A 19,448-nucleotide genomic window follows, 5' to 3' on the forward strand; every position below is an offset into this window, starting at 1 on the left:
TCAGGACGTATCACATTGAATGATGACGCCGTTTGATCATTAAAAAAATCTGCCGTTAAAAAATATCTGAGTATTAGGTCACCAAACTAACACAGTACCAACGGCCAAGCTCAGAGTGTGTCCCCGCCGTGTTTATGATGATATAACTTTCACCGAGGCGCAACCCGGGCACAAGATAGACAGCCGAGGAGAGAGATGTCCGGTGTTTCCAGCATCTGCAGTCGTTAGACCGGTCTGCCTCCCACCGCTGGGGTTCGGAGACCCGCAAGCCCAACAACGTTAACGCTAGCTCCTGTAGTCCCAGCCAGGCTGGGGCTGAATGGTTAGCCGGGGGAAGGAGACACACCACCGGACAGAAGTTACCCGCGGAGAGCCAGGAAATCACTCCTCGCCTCGGTAGACTGGTATCAACACAGCGCACATTTCAGTAGTTGCAGTAAGTTTACCGCGAGACGTGATCAATAATAATGACTGCCCGAGCTAACACCGGCTAGTTGGCCCACCTCGTATGGACGGTAGATGATGTAGAGCTAAATTACATGTCCTTTTATGTTAATGTATAACAATACTTTAATAATTACGCATTAGCAAGCTCACATCTCCAAAGTGATATTACTGTGCTAACTGTTAATGCAAATGATGGCAGTGCAGCGTGGCGCATTGTATTGGCGTTATTGTTAACACTGCATTCTATTCAGCAGACCACCAGAAATAAATCATCATCTCCCAGGCATTTTGCTGCTGTGGGGTCTTAGAAGTTGACATTGCAATTACACCTTTGCAACACCTTTATCACATCGCCAAGACAAAAGAAAACCGAAATCAATTATTTACAGTAACCTGGCAATGTTTGGCAAATGTGTAGTTAAGAAAATGTAAATCACATCCTTGTATTGCTTATTTTTTTCTGGTGATATAATTCGGGCCCTGGTACTGTTGCATGACCAACAAGCTGACTTGATGTGGGTTCACCCTGTGATACACTACAACACAGTTTATAATTATATTGTATTAGTGTATAATATCATTTGGTGGAAAAAGGCATGAATGAATGAAGGTGTTGGTGACAATCCACTACTGTCTTGGAATGTGGAAGCATTTTGTATTGGGATATTACAAACTGACTAGTTCAAAACTAGCCAATCATGAAAGAGTTGCAAATGAATGCCTTCCTGAAGATGAAGTCTTAATATATCAGGGTTATAATTAGGGTTGTAACTAACTCCTGATATATCTAATGGTTATTTTGTGAACAAATTGTTTGAAAAAAAGAATGGCCATTATATTGACATAATGAATGAGAGCTTCAAATTGCTTAATTTGCACTAAATCCTTAAGGTATTCAGTTTATATTGATAGGAAACAGAAAAACGACTTCCTCCTCACAGTTTTGAATCTGCTTTGCTTTAAATAACTTACGATTTGAAGGAGACCAACAGGTCAAGTCAAATTCAACTTTTTTGTCAATCTTTCAGTTTGTATGTAGCTACAGACAAAGAGATCGAAATACCGTTTCCCACAATCGCGAGGAAAACAAAATACAATATAATTATAATATATATATATATACAAATATGTATAAAATAAATACAAAATATGTATTTGAAATTTTAAATGTATTTTTTATAACATTTACTCTTTTTGTGAGAAATCTCTCGACATTTGCTATTTCTTATGTTTGTTCCTCCAGAAATACATAATTGAAAGACTCTAGCATGTGAAACCAGCCCCCCAAGACATGTAAGCCTCAACCCTTCTGTCCAAGATCTTGGTGACCCTGAGTAGAAGTTAACAGAGTTTGGTCTGACGATGTCGAGCCGCCGGAAATCGTCCACACCTTGCATGGTGCTGCCCTCTGATGTGGTGGAGGAGATAACCGAAAGGGCAACGGAGGAAGAGACAGAGGAGGAAGAGACAGAGGAGGAGAAGGAGGAGGAGAAGGGGAAAGAAGGAGCAGAGGAGGGTCCGACTGCAGAAGAGCTGAGTCAGGCAGTAGTGGTTGTTCCCACTCCTCCCACTACAGGTAAGAATCCCATTTCCCATGTGTAGAAAACAGTATTCCTCATTCATCAATATCTTTCAACATTTTTCTTAAATCATAAAGAAACCTACAGCAGATTCATGATGTGGATTATTTTTTTTTTTTAAATACAAATAATATCAAAATGAATATAATTTAATATCATCATGTGATCTAAAACCTCTATTATTCATCTGAAACAAACAATAACCAATATTTTGGGCAAACATTTCAGCACTTAAATGTGCATTAATTTAGTTAAAAAACAAATACATGTACAAATAATAATAATGGGTAACTGCTTATGTGGGTTTTAATAATACACTTCTTCTTTGACAGGTAAACCTGTGAGAGAAGAAGCATTTGAGCTCCATACTGTTTCAGAAATAATCCTTGATGTGGTTTGGAAAATCATATGGCGTTTAATCACGGCAGCTTTTAGCTATCTGGGTAAAATTCTCCTGCATGAGCTCTCGTCTCAGCTCTCATTTATTTACATTTTTTATAGAAGCTAAAGACCCAGAATCAGCACTTCTCTAACAGGGCTGAAATAGAGGGGTATGATGCATGGCTAGAATGGATGATCTGTTTGGTATTTTGAGCAAAACACTTCATAAGCCGCTTTCACACCAAGTACTTTACCGTACTTAGTTCCCAGCACTTTGTTCCCCAATGGAACTAAAGACCAGATCGCGTTCACACCGGAATAAGTTCCCTGAGGGAAGATTACGCAAATGAAGCCGCTGACGTCACTTCTTCTTCTTCTGCTTTGGGTTTACTGGCAGGCCGCAAACAACTTCACGGCGTATACTGCCACCCGAAGTCCCCGAAGTTGGGGACTGGCTTCAGTAGAAGCTGCTGGGAGTGCCAGCAGATTCTACTGAAGCCATCTCCACCGCTCCCATGTTTTCTTTTGTGTTGCCGTAAGTTAGTCTCTCTCCGTTGGTGCGCTGGGCTAATGCTAATGCTAATTCCAGCAAATACAATGGCGGCTTCACAAAACCTTTCAGAGTTTTAAGGTTTCTGGTTTGCAATTCGCCCAGCCAATCAGAAATTGGAACTTTTTTCTCCCCAGGAAAATACCTGCTCTCTAGCAGGGACTGAAAAGGGGGGAAAAGTTCTCATGAACTAAGTTCTCTTTTTGGTGTGAACGCTAAATCCCAGGAACTATCGAAACTAAAAGGGAAAAGTACTCCGGTGTGAAAGTGCCTATTGACATGTTTTTTACCTATGCCTAAAAATAGTATAATAGGTGACCTTTAAACAAGGCCTAATGACACTCTTGGCCTGAAATATACACAAACTTCGTCCATAAATGTGGTATTAATATTATTATTATTATAGAGGAGCCCAGTGTCTCTACTGTAGAAGACAGTGAAGCCCTCGCTCCCTCACTGAAGCGCAGCGCTACAGACCCTCCTGAGGATCCCAGCAGCGAGCAGCAGGCACAGGAACAACAGTGCGAGACACCCGAGGAGGGAGGCGCAGACCCCGCTACGGTCGCCGCCATTTCCCTCAGCAAGACCCCCATCATGAGGATGAAAAGCAAATCTGAACCCAAGAGGATCTCTGTGTCCCTGAAATGTACAGAGGAGGCGTTGGAGGGTTTCGGGGGGGGCGAGGGGGATGTGAGGGCAGGAGACCAGGAGCCCATCGAAGCCCCCCTGGGCCCGATGACGCCTGTGGAGATGCTGCTGCACGACTCCATGAAGCTCGGGGGGGGCGGCTTGCTGGTCAGCCCGTACTCTGAGCAGCAGAGGAAATCAGCGGCTTTCAACCCTGCAGTCCTGCCTGCAGGCCTGGCACAGGTGATTCATGATTGTACAATGGTATACAAATTCATAGCAGCAGCATGGATGTAAGATTTACCCCTTAGTGTGTAAGCTTGCACACCGTACAACTTTAGCTAGACTTTGGATAATCGATGTCTTCATTAGGACAGCACAATTTTTAAGAAAAATCTAGTTGCGCTTATATTGACTGATATTGTAATTGTGGTAGGTCTGCAATATAAGAGAGTGATCATTTAAAAACATTATTCACATGACATCATTAAAATGTAAGAGTGAAGCCCTGCTCTCTAATGGCAAATACCCTCAACAGAGAGGTTCTACTCAAGCTACAGAGCAGCAGCCCTGCATCTGATATATTTACATTATCTTGTTCAGAGACACTATGGAAAGCATCTTTACCAAACAGAGCTGGAGCGGTGTATCATTGCAGACCTTTCTTATACCCCGTCCCTTTCTTTCCCTTTATTGCAGGTGCTTTCTGCCTTCCAGGCCCAGCAGAGTGCAGCAGCAGCAGCTCAGCCTCAGCTGCTCATCCCCCTCAGCAGCATCCCCTCCTACAGTGCAGCTATGGACACCAACCCCCTGCTGGGCAGCACGTACAAGAGGTTTCCGTACCCCTCCATGGCCGAGATCAGCCGCCTGGCAGCGCAGACACAGTTCACTGAGGAGCAGATCAAGGTAGGTGAAAGTTAGCTATTGTTTTGGTGTTGTTTTGACCTGCTTTTCCTGTTATTATTTGGTATTGCAAGTCTGTTAAAAGTCTTATATTCAATTGTCTAAAACTGTTAAGCATAACAAGGTCTTAAATACAATTTTGAATGTCTTTAAAATGTTCTACTGTAGTGTTAACTGCAAATAATCAGCTATTAGAGTTATAATTGCATACAAAATGTGAAAACTAGCTCCTTGACTTTAATTAATAGTCTGATGGAATGTTAAGTTAAAAGTATACTAAATATAGCCTTTGCTTGTTTTGTATATGGTGGAGTTAATAAATATTATTTTATATCACCCAGGTTTGGTTCTCAGCCCAGCGGCTGAAGCATGGTGTGAGCTGGACCCCAGAGGAAGTGGAGGAGGCCAGGAGGAAGCAGTTTAACGGCACGGTGCACACGGTGCCGCAGACCATCACTGTGATACCTGCTCACCAGCTCTCAGCAGCTACCAACGGCCTGCAGTCCATCTTACAGACCTGCCAGATAGTGGGCCAGCATGGCCTGGTGTTCACACAGGTAGGTAAGGAAAGAAAAGACGCCATATCTAACAGGACGCGGCTAGAGATTTTATTTCCATTAAATGAATGTATTATTTAAATGGGAGAATTATGTGGGCTTGAGTTTAATAGACATTCACAGATCAGTAACTCCTATTGTTGTGTTTAGCTGACTATTTAACGAAGTAAAAAAATAGTTTTCCTCGCCCCGGATATGATTTTCGGTGGCAGCAATGCATTGTGGGACAATGTGTAGCAACCCTAATATAACCACAATAGCTAACTGTCGACATTTTAGTTAAAAAATATTTTAACACTATTTCTCAGACCCAACCAAGTGACCGATGCCGGGTTAAGAAGCAACTTTGATTTGACTCTACACTCAATTCACTATTATGTGCATCATAAAACGGTTAAAAAGTAAATGAAAACTTTTTGATACCAGGTCATAAAATATTTTAGATTCACTGGTAAGAAATAGCTCCTGCTTTTTGACAAGTCTCTCTAATTTACAATTACAATCAATGATATTGCAGTAGCTAATCGAAACAATACTCTGTATATACTTAGCTCTGACTGATATCTTAAAAAGGATACTTGAGAAGAGAGGGCATGTTTTTGCAGTGACACAAGATCATTTCAGGGCTTTTATTTAAGTGTTAGTGTCATTATCATGTGACTCTGTGTAGGTGGGCCCAGGGGGGCACCTTCCAGTGACCAGTCCCATAACTCTGACGGTGGCAGGGCTGCCCAGCCAGTCCCAGAGCTCCAGCAGGGTTTCCTGCCAGCCCACCCTGACAAACAGTGAGCTGAAACGGGCTACCACTGTCCAGCCTCCCTCTCTCTCTCCGCAGGTGGGGACAGCTGTTGTCTTGTTTGCGAAGTTTATATTTTATGACCTGAGTTAATGGAAGATATGTACAACAAGGGGTCTTAATCAGTTGTATGTAATGATTGTCTGAACTTTAAAAAAGGTGCACAGAGCAATAGCAGTCTACTAGGTATTTGCTACCTCTGTGTGGCACTGTAGCAACCCTTGTCTAAAATTATAAATCTCCCCTTCCCTTTCTAAGGAGAACTCGGCCCTCAGTGCAGACACATTCAATTTGCGTCCCAAGAAGTCCAAAGAGCAGCTGGCCGAGCTGAAAGCCAGCTACCTGAAGAACCACTTTGTCACAGATGCGGAAATTTCCCGACTGATGAAGCTTACCAATCTCACAAAGGGAGAGATCAAGAAGTGGTTCAGCGACACCAGGTACAACCAGCGCAACTCCAAGAACAGCAATGTCATTGTTTTCCATGATGGAGGCAGAGGGAGTGGCAGCTGTAGCAGTGCCAGCACCACCATCGTTATCGACTCAAGCGACGAGACCACCCCCACATCCCCCCCCCCTCCGAGAACTCCGCCTGTGAAGGAGAAGGAGACACGGCCAAAAACTTGGAACCCATTCCCGGATTTTACCCTACAGAAATTTAAGGAGAAAACTCCTGAGCAGCTGGTGGTGCTGGAGGAAAGTTTTGAGAAAAGCAGCACCCCATCAGATGATGAACAGAGCCGCCTGAGGACAGAGACTAAACTGACCCGGAGGGAGATTGATGCCTGGTTCACAGAGAGAAGAAAAATACCATCTGTTAGCACTTCCTCCCCGTCTTCTTCAGAGGGAGGAAAGATGGAGGCTGGAGGAGCAGGAGCCAGTTCTTCTTCTCCTTCTGCCTCCTCGTCCCGTAGAGGTAGTCAAACTCCTCCCGGCGGCCGCAGTAAGCAGCTGCCCACCAGCAGCAACAGAGACATGAAAGATAAGAATAAAAAGACTCCAGAGCAGCTCCACATTCTGAAAAGTGCCTTTGTGCGGACCCAGTGGCCCAGCCCAGAGGAGTACGAGCAGCTGGCAGAGGAGAGCGGCCTCCCTCGCTCCTACATCGTCAGCTGGTTCGGAGACTCTCGATACTCGTGGAAGAACAGCAACCTGAAATGGTTCTTCCAGTACCAAAGTGGAAACGCTGAAGGGCCGAACGGTGGAGGAAGCAATAAAATGGGAAGCGGCACCGGTCGGAAGAGACGCGGCAGAAACCGTGGTTGGGGGCGGTCCAGAACCAGGAAGCAGCCGAGAAGGTCCGCCTCCTCCAGTACAGATGTCGACAGATGTCTCCCCACCAAGAAAGTCAAGAGTGGGCGGGAGATTCTGAAGGAGTACTACATGAGGCACCGCTTCCTCAATGAGCAAGATCTGGATGAGCTCGTCGGCAAAACCAACATGAGCTACGAACAGGTGTGTGTGTCTCAGTGTCCGTGTGTTTTTCCTGATGGGAGATTTAAATATATTTAATTAACCATTTAAATATATGTACTGTAACTGTTATTTTTGTGCATAAGCTGTCAAAAGGTAAGCCTAATGCTGCGTTCACACCGGACGCGATGCAAATATTCGCATCGCTCCAATCGCTCAAGTTTCACTGCGGCTTGCAGTTTGTTTTATCGCGTCATTCAAAACAGACATGCCGTTGGCGCGCTGTTGACGGACAGTTGAGGTTGTTTACACTTCCATGCAAGATCGGTTTGGTTATTTCTGTCCTTGACTATGGAGGATATAACAACTATTGCTGCTTTGCAGTGGCGTTTTTATATGTACAAAAGTGGTGGGGCACAAAAAACTTAGATGTCTATAAACTTCTGCAGTGAGGTTCATGGCTGGTGATGCACTGGCACTGACTCTTCAGGTTTACAAATATTATATTTTGACCTAAATCAAAATATAATATTATTTTCAAAAGCTTTTTTTGTCTGATGCTTCAATTAATTTTAAACAGACAGTTCAACAGAAGGATACCCAAAAAATGTAATTTTATCATTTAAATATTGAATTGTTCTCTCTTAGTAAGATCCCATTTTCAATACAATTGCAGTCTTACCTTGACTTGAAGATGAAGTCCATTTGCCTATCCTTCTGGACAAAAATCTCTATTACTTTTTTGTAAAAGTCCTCCTTATGTTCTTGTAGTTTCAAAAGTCTATCAAAAATCTAATCTAATCAATAGATTTATGATTCGAAAATTATAAAAGTAGGGTAGACATGTGGATATTATCCGGCTGAACAAAACGTGCATTTATCTAACAGGTTTGTTTCCCACAGACCTTATTTGGAGCTATTTTCTAAAATCCTATGGAGAAATCTCATTGCTTTTTTGTCGAGGGAAGCCATGCGTAGCTTACTTCCGGGTTTTAGGATGCGTCACTGCAGCTCTCTCGTCTCCTCTTCACACACCACACTTTTCGCGGCACACAGCCAATCAGCTCTGAATGATGTGAGATGACGTATGGTGGGGATGGCAGCTTAATGCCCCTATGGTCATTATTTTTTTGCCACACACATTAAATAGGAAAATATTCTGAGCATGCGCAGTGTAGTTTTAACAGTCACCATTGACTTAGACAGTGAGAGGGAGGGGCATGATCGGGTTTTGTCCCACATGGCTCTAAACAGCTCAATAGGCACACACTGTAGACACTAATTAGAAGAACACAGACTAAAACAGCAATGTACAGACGAATCAGATGATTAAACATGATCTTAAAATATATTTAATATATTTTTTAATTTATTTTTTGCATTTTGTTGTAATCATTATTTTAAATACTTTCTGCTGACACTAGGTGGGGCTGTGCCCCACCTGCCCCTAATGACCAGTCGCCACTGCTGCTTTGTACCTTCTGTGGAAGTCCTACTGTACAAACGTAGCAACAAACGCCGTCATGTCTGGGTTCTTATACTCCTCCAAGCCAGCTCCTATTTGTTGCGGTCCCGGTAGATATACGACATTGTATCGTAAATCTCCGGGAACCCATTCACAGCCACAACGATCATCTCTTCCATCTTTACAACAGATCAACAGCAGGATGTCAGAGGGAATCCCAACGGTGATTGGCTTTCGCGAGAACACGTCACGTGAATTTGACGCTCAAGTTGAAAAAATTGAACTCGCGGCCCCCTTCAATCGCGTGATTCGCGCTGCGTCCACCGCTTCATGCTCGCCGCCGAAGCGAATTCACATCTGTCCGTGTCTCTGCATTGACTTTACATGTAATCGTGCCGCCCCAAAAAATCGCATCGCGTCCGGTGTGAACGCAGCATAATCGGACGCGATGCGAATATTCGCTTCGCTCTAATCGCTCTTATCGCATCGCTCTAAACGCTCAACTTTCACCGTGGCTGTCAGCTGTGTTTACTCGCATCATTCAAACAAGACGCGCTGGCTTGGGGGCTACAACTACAACAAAATGAACATATTTTACCGTGATGTAATTGTAATACACGTACATATTCTAAATGATGCCGACGTAACAACATACTGATACCGGCTAGTAGAAACCATGAATTAATGCTTGACAAGTCTGCAGACTTTTCTGAATGAAGATCGGATCGACCAGGCTAAGCTAACGTTGTATATGCTCCATCCACACTCATAACAACGGCCTACAGACATAAATAAAGCAGCGACTGTATTCACCATGACACAGACAGTCTGTGGTTTGTACATGTTTAACTTTTGTCCAGTTTCTGAACAGATATGAGGAGCTGTGAGCTCTGAATGCTAACTAGTGCTGGGGGGAAACGATTATTTTGAAAACGATTAATCGGGCGATTATTTGATCGATTAGTCGACTAATCTAACGATTATTTTTCTGTTGTTCAATTCATAAAAAACGTAATGTAAAAAAAACGTAATGTAAAATTATTTTTTTCACGATACTGTGTCTCAGGGGATCTTAATATTTAAGAACCTATTAATGTGTTATACCAGATTAACGGAAATAATCTCAGCTAATTGACGATACAAACCATGTTTACCAAAACAAAACACAAGTCTCATAAGAAGCATCTAAATGACCCCTGAGCGAAAAATGCTAACGGACATTGGCACAGAACTCAAGATAAAAAGTACCCTTATTACTTATCGTAGCTGCACATACAAGATATCCGATTAAAGCTGAGACTCCACAGATTATGTAGGTATATAGTATCATCACTGAGTGATCCGGACTCGCGACAGGGGAAGCAAATACAGTCATCACAACACGTACCTTCACAGAGCTTCTAGGGAGATCGTCTCACCACCGTAGCTGTCAATCTGATCAAAAGACGTGTTCAATGGCATTAAAATGAGAAAAAACGCGGCTGAATCGGTTAATCCATAGGTTTTTAACGTCTATGTATAAAAAAATGATTGAATTTATAATCCATAATTCCATTTTATGTAAAAAATCGGAGAGCAAATGCTAGCTGCTAATGGTAGCCACCACAGCTAGCTGCTGCTTCTGCTAGGCTATGCAGCAGTCTCAGTGAGATATAAATATATAAATATCTTTGCGTTTTGGACTAACTTTAAAATATTCCCATGCTTTTGAAGATTTAGGGCGAGATGTTTTCGTTTGGGGGCTTCGTGCGCAATCCTGTGAGGAGGAGGTGGTAGCCGTTTCAGTCTCCATTGTGTTTGAAGTGCGATTGCGAACTGCTTGTTGCTTTGGGTGACCCACGTGTGTGTAGCGACGCGTCGACGCGGAAATATGTCGTCGACGATATTTTGAAGTCGACGCGTCGCTACAGCACTAGTGCTAACAGCTAACGGCTGATGTTTTGGTTTTGTGGTTCTATGTCAGTGGCGGCAGGCTGAGATCCTCACCGCTGATTGGATACCGCGAGATCACGTCACGCGAATTTCACTCTCGAGTTGAAAAAATTGAACTCGAGCGGTTGTCGCGGGCCCCTCCAATCGCCTCAATCGCGCCGCGGCATTCGCATCAACCGCTTCATGCGCGCCGTTGGAGCGTATCTCTGCATTGACTTTACATGTAATCGCGCCGCCCCCAAACATCGCATAGCGTCCGGTGTGAACACAGCATAAGTGTTGTCTTAAAGGTCACCTATTATGCAAAATCCACTTTTTCAAGAAGACTTAATCTCTGTTTCCTTAAAGGTGGTAACAGTCTGCTGTCCTCACCCAGTTAATGCTTTTCTCTCCTTCAAAAGGTGAGGGAGTGGTTCGCCGAGGTTCAGCGGCGCTTGGAGACGGGGGAGGATCCCTTCCTGGAGGTGGCTGCAGGGAGCACCGGAGGAGACGCAGCCAGAGAGGAGGTGGGGGTGCAGGGGGAGGCGTCAACAGCCGGCGAGGAGCCAGCCGGCACAGGGGGGGGAGATGAGGATCAGGACGAAGGAGATGAGGAGGATGACGGGGACGATACGGACGACAGCGAGGTCTGGGAGCCGTCCCGCAGCGTCAGGAAGTCTTTGTCAGTCTCTGAAGACTGAAACATCCCAGAATGTCCCGAGAGAAATAGCGGCTAATGCTGGAAGAACACTCAGCTAAAGTCTTTCTGCCACTGATTGGCATTTGTACTCATCTGCAGCATGAATTCACTGTATTCTCAAATTACTTCTGACATCATGTCTACATCAGACTAACAGGTGGAATATTAGCTTTAGCTCTCCCCCTGAATCTTACCTATTGTAAGTGATGTGTAACATTTTAAGAATCTTGGTAAATAAGGAGTTTTAACAAACCCTGGTGCACCAAACTCTGATGAAGCCTATAAAGCAATATGTTGTCAAAAGGAATACAATGAAGTGCAATCTTCAAGCTTAAAATGAAATCAAAAAAAGGATATACAGACACATCTTTACATTGCAATCATGAATACTGTTGTAAATGAGGGATTTAAATGTTGCCCCTCGTTAAATGATTGACTGCTTAAATGGAGATAAATGTACTAAATTAGGCTGCTGTGGCCTAAATTCTAACTTAAATCTACTGATATATGAATGTCCCAGAATCATTTGTGTGTTTACAAAAGTGCTTTAAAGCGTATCACAGCTAGATGTCACTGCTAAGCAATGTCCCCAATGAAACTAGCATACGTCTATTTGTGGAACCGGTTGATTTTACTTCTAACGGCACCTTTTTTCCTAGCACCTGTGTAGTCTAATGCAAGGGCCGGATATGATTCAGCAGGTTGTTGGAGCCGACATGGATTGATGATGACACTGAAAGTCAGAAACGATAAGACACAAATTACCGTACTGCTGAATGAATGCCAATGCCACGGTGCTTTTAAACACAGGGTGTCTACCCAAGTCTTCCCTTTATAGCAGCTTCTTTTTTCATTAGTGTTATAGATTTTGAACAGAACACATAGAAATCTGATGGACAAAATGTATGTGTTTAGTATGTACTGTTAATAATGCTTTAAAACAAATGTCACCTTTTTATAGAACACTTCCTGTGCTATTATGACCTTTTTAAAGGGGGATTCTGACAGTATGAGGCTGTGGTCTCAGCGTTGAATGTGTGTTCTTCTGAGCAGTGAGCTACAGTTTACAGTCTGAGGCACCAAGTGTGAACTGAATGATCTGAGGCAGTCCACTGAAATGATAATTGAATTATTTCGCCGCAGTGTTTTCCCTTGCCTATGGGTTTGGGATGGGTTGAATGGATGTACTACATTTTTAAGATGTGGGGGATGCATTGCAGAGTTTAACCCATGCAAATGTTAAACCACAAGTTGCCACCACACAATGTTTTTAGGTCTGGGCGTTTCTGCTCATATAAAAAACAAGGTCAGTGAATAATTTTTGGGTCTTGACCTTGACTTTTACGAAAAACTGTTAAACAGTATTTCAAATATTGAATTGACCCTAGTCTGCATTCAAGAGACAAACGTGAAGCACCTAAACTAAACTTTCAAAGAAAAATGCACTTTGTCCACTTGTGTATATAGTGGACTGAATCTTTATTTGGCACCTTATCTCTTATTAAACCATAAAATGGCTCTGAGAGACCAAATCTGTTTTGTATGACTAAAATCTAAACCAGTATTTTGCCTTCTTTTCTTAATCCTCGTGTGTTTTCAGTAGGGGTATTAATTTATCCATGTTTTTAATGATATGTGTTAAATGTTTGGATGTTTATATGGCTCAAAAACTAGTTGAGCAATCATCCATTGCTTTCTTTTGCTAAATTGCACAATTTGAGCCTGATTTTCTTTTAGCCTTTCTCCTTCTGCAAATGAACACGTGTTATATGTGTCGTCATGTATGTATTGTTGCTTTAAAACATGGGGATTCCCTCCCATCTCTCCCTCTGATTCTTAACCCCTCTCCTCTATTCCTCGTTTGTGAAATGAATGCCTATACTCCTGATGTGCACTTCCCAAGACATGCTTCTGTGATTTTGGTGTCCTGTTTACTCTCTCCGCATTAAATGTCTATAAGAAAGGCAGACAGAGCCTTAGGGACAACTCTTCAAAAGACTGAAACTGTTCAGAAAACAGACATTCTTGGAAAATTCACTTTTTTTTGTGGAAGGAATTGTTGTAACGCCTGAAGAAACAGCACAGCATTGCCTTTGCGGCGGGAAAGTCAACCAAATAATGCTCCTCTTTCAAACTCTTCTCACACGCTTAACCGTATGACATGACAGGACATTAACAGTCAACCTGAGTTCTTCACAAAAGAGGAGAGACTGATTCACCTTTGCAGATAAACCTATATGTGCCTACATGGCTCGTACGCTTGTTTGAACAGAACTTCCCCAACTCTCGACCGAAGATGAGGATTTGTGAATGCTTTGGAAATCACATACTGTTGGGTGATTCCTAAAGAATGCTTGTTCAAACTAAGCTGTGATGCATGACCGAGCTCTGCTTTCTGCTAAAAGATGCCTAAAAAACTGAAGTTGAAATTTGAAACTTTTGTTGTAAGTACTTAAACGGATACCTTGGCAATTGAATTGTTTTTTTCCCCACCAGGCACTATTACACTACAATTAAATGATTAATTTTTGAAGCAGTTTAGTCTGCTAGCCGCAAGCTACTTTTTTTTAATTTAATGGCGAGTGAAGGAGAGTTGAATCCTCAAAGCATTTTGTTGTAATGTGACAAGTGCCCTTGAACAAAAGGAAATTCAAAATATCAAGGTATAGCTTTTGTCTAATAATGCATGCAATAACCAAGACAACTGCTCATTTTGTACATACAGTGTTTTGGGTTGGTATACTTGGCACAGTACAAGCCTAATCTGCGATACTTTTTTGTTTACCTTCTAAAAATACCAGTCACTTTTCATTTATGGACCTGTTTCTTGTTTTTGTTTATTTCCCAACTCATGGACTCATTTCAGTCCTTAGCTCAGAACTATGTTATCACCAAAATTGCAGTCATTGCACGGCAGCCATTTTCTGCCCTTTCTATAGAGTTCTGGTATTTCACATGCTAATTTGTACACATGTTACAAACTGGCTGTCTTGTTTAAATCCGGGTTAGGCTTAATCCTGCCCCCGGTATCCAGCCCACAGTGTGCTTTGTCTTTACTATAGTCGCTCTGTTTTAAATGGTTTTATATGTTTCTATCTATGAATACTGTGTCTTTACTCTTTCCAGACAGCAGTGGATAGACAATAGAGTAGTGTTTTTTAAATAGAGTCAGTTTTAGAGTTCAGCCAGTGTTTCCCCGAGTTGCTTTTTGAGGTTCTTATGTTGCCAATAATATAAAGTTAAAACTCAAGAGAAAAGACATGCAATTAGTTAAAGGAATAGTCTAAAAAAACGTTTCTACATGTTAATTATGTGTCCGAATATGAGGAACTTGGAGCTGTTTTGGAAAGTTATATTACAGATTCGCAGATAAAGATCAGTCCACACTATTACTGTTGGCATGAAACTATTGGTTGCAAAGGAATGTTTCCAACTCGTGATCGAAACATTTTTAAGACAGTTGAATCATTTTTTTGGGGGGGGAAAGATATAAATGTAATAGTTTTCTAAATTCACCACAGATGTTTATTTGTAAAATAATTATGTCAATACATGTTTGTTGGCGTTTAACCTTTTAAATTGTTTTCCCTGCCATTAAAACACTCCTGCCACACACAAACGAGGCAATAACGTCATAAAGAATGATGACAGACATTAAAAGCTTTATTAACAAATCGCAACAGAAGTTTGTTAAATAAGAAAAATAATTTGGTATTATGGTCTTTGGTGAAAAAACTCATGTCACAGTGATGTCTTTAGGGGGATTCAGATTTTCCAATGGTATAGCAGTGAACTCGCACTTGAAATTGTAGGTTTGAAAAAGTTGATATATAGAGGGTCATAAAAATACACCAATCTGTTGCTTTCAGCTTGATTTTTGTCTAGTGTTTTTGGTATTTAAAAAAAAACATGTCTTCCCAACTTTCTGTATTCGAGGTACTAAATCGTGGAGTGCCCCTTTAATGGTTTCCTGGCCGGCTTTTAGACAGAAGGTAGTAACACAACCAGCCTGTCTGATACATCTGTTTTCAATATTAATCATGTTCTCAAATAGTTGTTCCTGGATGATGAGGTGCCAAGTCTGCTCCCTGAGTTTTGATTTTATTTCTAACATGTATTGCAGTTAACTTTGTGCAGTAGAGCTAACATTGTGATCTGCGTAGTTTACCTGATGTCCTGTTGTGCATATGTCATATCTGTGTCCTTTACTCCTGCTATACTCCTCACTCGTTGTCTGTATTTAGACAGGTAGTCGCTTGAATGTTTCTTACAGAAATCAGAGATTCAAATGTTTTTACAGCATTGACATTTACAGTGGAACTTTGGCCTTCTGGTTTTTCAGATCTGATTATCTGTTGATAGTTTTTACCCAAAAAGTATTGCTTCAATTGCTTTTTATTTTTGTCTCAATACAACTTGTTTACTTCTGGACCCGTTTTACCGAATCATGACAGAGATCTCTCAGCTTCTGTATTAGGTTACAGTCCGTAGACACAGATATAATACAATGATCAAACTATACTCCAAATAAATGTGTTAATGTTCATTTAATCACCCCTTATTTAAAGATGTCACTCCTTTAACAAACATTTGGTCCCCTAGAGAGGTAGGTTTTTAAAAAAAAACATTAGCTATGATCATAGTTTTCAACTTAAAAAACCTATGCCATGAATGCAGAAATGTCGCTGTTGCTGACCTAAAACAACTCTACAGTTTAAATGTGTGTTATTCTGTGTCTATGGTACTGATATTTCCATCTACATTAAGTTATTCCTACTCTGCCTGAACTGCATTTCAACACGGTGTTAAACCCTGAGTATCCGTCATAAACTTTGATTAAAAACTGTATCTTTGGGTGTCACCTCTGCTTTAGAAAGACAACCATTCCTTTCTGTGAACCCTGCGACCATCAGCTCGCAGCGACCAGCTGTAAAGGCAGCAGTTTGTGCTATGTTAAGTCCCTGCTTTAATTGAGGCTTTGTCCGGATTTCCAGCTAAATGAAAAACAATATGTTCTACTTCTTTAAAGACAAACCCCAATACATTTAGATTTTAATATTATGAGCTTTGTGAGCAACATTATTTTGCTTTGAGTAAATGTGAAATAAGAACTAAATGTCCCTTTTTTTAATGTAACAGATGATTAAATGTATTCAGTAGGATACCTAAACAAACGTACGCAGGCCCAAACAGCTAAAAAACATCCTGTTCGCTAATATGAAGGAGATGCAGGGATATTTGCATGTTGTAACACTCTTCCGTTGTTGGTAGAGCAGAGAGAACACAGCAGTCATGTTCACAGATATTAAAATAAGTCTGTAGGTGATTTGACTATGGACATAACAGCTGAGCAATGTTGCTTTTGTTCAGTATATGTTCAGTAGGGAAGGAGATTAGTACAGCTGTAAATTGTGGAGAGAGAACAAGCCCAACAAGGTAAGAAAGGTTGGTCCAACTTACATTTGATCCTATATGTTTGCAATTTGAGTCATTACAAAATGTCTCCCTCTAGATATAGCTTGTGCAATTTAAAGGAAATGTAAGCTTTATTTCTGAATGTATATATCTGTGGTCACTGTATAGACGATAAACTGAAGTGGCTATACTTTCTTCTCCACAAGAAAAATGCTGTGGAGCCTGTTGTTCTTCTCTCTGATTGGTAAGTAGCTCACTTAATGCACATTAACTTAACTAAAATGATATGTGATTACTGCTCTGATATAGCCTAGTAATTACAAAAAGGATAGATGTATATCTTTGCTAAATATGTAAGGGCCAGTGTTTGGAATTTATTTGTATATAATAATTCTGTTTTCACCTACAGCTCCCTTCAACACAGAAAGTATACAACTGAATGGGACCGAAACAAGCCAGTCTTCAATCTATGAAGACGACAATACATTGAAATACACTTCTGACAGAGCTATTGATGGGGATGTAAAGATATGTACTAACACCAAGCAACAGATGAACAGCTGGTGGAGAATTGATCTGATGGGTGTCTACAGAATTAGTAGTATCGAAATCTTCAACAAAGCGTCTGTTCATAGTGTTATAAACGGTTGTGAGATCTACATCGGGTACTCTCCTGAGCTCAACAGAACTGCCGACCTCAAGTAATAGCCTAAGTTCATGTTACTTTGATTTACTTTAATTCCCATTTCAGGCTTCAAGACGTCAGAGAAAATGTGTCTCCATCTTACTTTGTGTTCATCTTTTTTTCTCTCTTCAAGGTTTGAAACAATTGAAAACTTCGCCACAGACATTTGGAATACCTTTAAAGGTAATGGAAATGTGTCTGGACGCTACATCACTGTGATCTACCCAAAAGAGGAGCCTTTAGTTCTGTGCGAAGTGAAGATCAATGGCACAAAAGAAGGTACAAAATATATATAATAATTTAATAATTAGCATAAAAGTGTGCCCTGGCACTCCTTTCACTGCCGCACCGCTGAAATGCATGCTGGGGTACAGTGCCAAGTGTAGTAGCAGTAACATAACATGCGAAGCTGAATGTAAAGTTGGACACTGAAGAAAATGAGACTGGAGATGGAGATACATATGACACACAAGAACAACTTTTTTGTGTCTGTCGTTTGGAGGTTTTTCAGATAAAAAAAATCTGACCTGGACCAATTCAACATTTATTGCATTTATTTAACACAAGTAATTTACTCCACCACCTCAACAGAAAATAGTTATCGGAGTACGAAGAATGTATGAAAATATGATGGGCTTCAACAAATGTGTAAAGTCGAGTCAGGCGTCGCTTGAAGAAGCATTTGTTCTATGATAGGAAAAACATATAAATGTAAACAAATGTCAAATCATTGAAAAATAAATAAATACCGTGATGCCGTTATAATTTGGAGAAAAAAACTTGAAATGAGTTTGTTGTCACACCGCCCAGCCCTAATTATTACCACAGAAGATTTAAAATCATTTGTCATTTTTGTCCTATTATTTACTGTCATTACTGTGGGAGATAACTAAACACAAACTATTGTGTGTTTGCCCTTACCACCAAAACTGCTTATTCACATATTTGGTTTTTATTCACTTTAAAAATATTAAGCTTATGTGTTTGTTTTTCTAGAATCACCCTTTGTGCTGATCCAAGAGAATAAGACTTGGGAAGAAGCTCTGTCTCACTGCAGGGCCCAGAACATGGACCTGGCTTCCATCCTTGACGCAAACACCCAGACCCTGGTTGGGTTGGAGGCCATGAAGGCCACCACTGACTTTGTGTGGCTGGGCCTCGGCCACATCTGCATCCTTGATTTCTGGTTCTGGGTTAATGATCACTGCTTAACATTTGAATACTGGGCCCCAGAAAGTGGGACAGACGTCTGTGACGTGAGTGCTGCCATGGAAAAAAATTGGGAGCATCATTGGCACAAAAAGAACGCTGATCAGCAGCTTAATTTCATCTGTGCAAAGTGAGAGAAATCATTGTTGTTGTCTCTTCTCTGGTCTTATTTTAATTTGGATTAGGTTTAGTAGTGGCAATATTGTGTTCCAACAGATTCTCCTCCAATAGGTAGGCTATGTTACGGTTCAGGCTCAGTGCAGCAGCATCCCATATAAAAGTGATGGAACAAAGCGGAGGGTATTTCCACTGATCATTTATACTTTAAATTGGTTTAAATGGCAACAGTTGATTTAATTTGTGTCACTATGTATTTTAGGCCAGATATGCAGTGACTTTGTAAAATGTGTTCAAAGTGTTTTCAATGTATCCTTCATTTGTAATTTATGATACTTTAATATAGTGATTAAATAATATATATATTTTAAATCATATTATTGAAATGGATTCTGGCTTCATTTGAATGGTCTGTCCATATTTTCTTGATTAATGTTGATATTAATAAATATACAAATGCAGACATGTTTCAGTCGTCTCTTAAATTAAAAGGATTTTGTATTTTCTCATTAAATAATTGTTATGTGGCCACAAATCTTTGGTATAACTTTAGTAAGTTACAACTTTTCTATATGCAGCCATCAGTATTTATTTTTAGATTGAATAAAATGTACACCGTATCAGTGGTGAACCGTCAGGGCCTTCAGGGTATTCAGAGAATACCCTGAAACACTCAGATAAAACAAAACAAA

At 41.0% G+C, this 19,448-nt stretch overlaps 2 protein-coding genes across 3 annotated transcripts; both read left to right on the forward strand.

Annotated features, from left to right (window-relative positions):
- Positions 1-29: 29 nt before the first annotated feature.
- Positions 30-16,202, forward strand: LOC117540810 (zinc fingers and homeoboxes protein 1-like). Of its 2 annotated transcripts, XM_034207673.1 has the most exons (8): positions 30-436; positions 1,691-2,023; positions 3,365-3,828; positions 4,285-4,491; positions 4,830-5,045; positions 5,716-5,880; positions 6,100-7,296; positions 11,053-16,202. In XM_034207673.1, exons 2-8 carry the CDS (start codon positions 1,810-1,812, stop codon positions 11,329-11,331), a joined length of 2,742 nt encoding a protein of 913 aa, XP_034063564.1. In that variant the 5' UTR covers positions 30-436; positions 1,691-1,809; the 3' UTR covers positions 11,332-16,202. The 2 variants fall into 2 exon arrangements, with proteins under 2 accessions (XP_034063564.1, XP_034063565.1); XM_034207674.1 differs by lacking the exon at positions 5,716-5,880.
- A 510-nt stretch (positions 16,203-16,712) lies between these two features.
- Positions 16,713-19,167, forward strand: LOC117540811 (fucolectin-like). The gene is made up of 5 exons (XM_034207675.1): positions 16,713-16,766; positions 16,952-16,989; positions 17,155-17,446; positions 17,564-17,709; positions 18,427-19,167. Exons 2-5 carry the CDS (start codon positions 16,956-16,958, stop codon positions 18,771-18,773), a joined length of 819 nt encoding a protein of 272 aa, XP_034063566.1. The 5' UTR covers positions 16,713-16,766; positions 16,952-16,955; the 3' UTR covers positions 18,774-19,167.
- Positions 19,168-19,448: the final 281 nt, after the last annotated feature.

This window comes from Gymnodraco acuticeps, unplaced genomic scaffold (assembly GCF_902827175.1).
Source record: "Gymnodraco acuticeps unplaced genomic scaffold, fGymAcu1.1, whole genome shotgun sequence".
Taxonomy (NCBI): Eukaryota; Metazoa; Chordata; class Actinopteri; order Perciformes; family Bathydraconidae; genus Gymnodraco; species Gymnodraco acuticeps.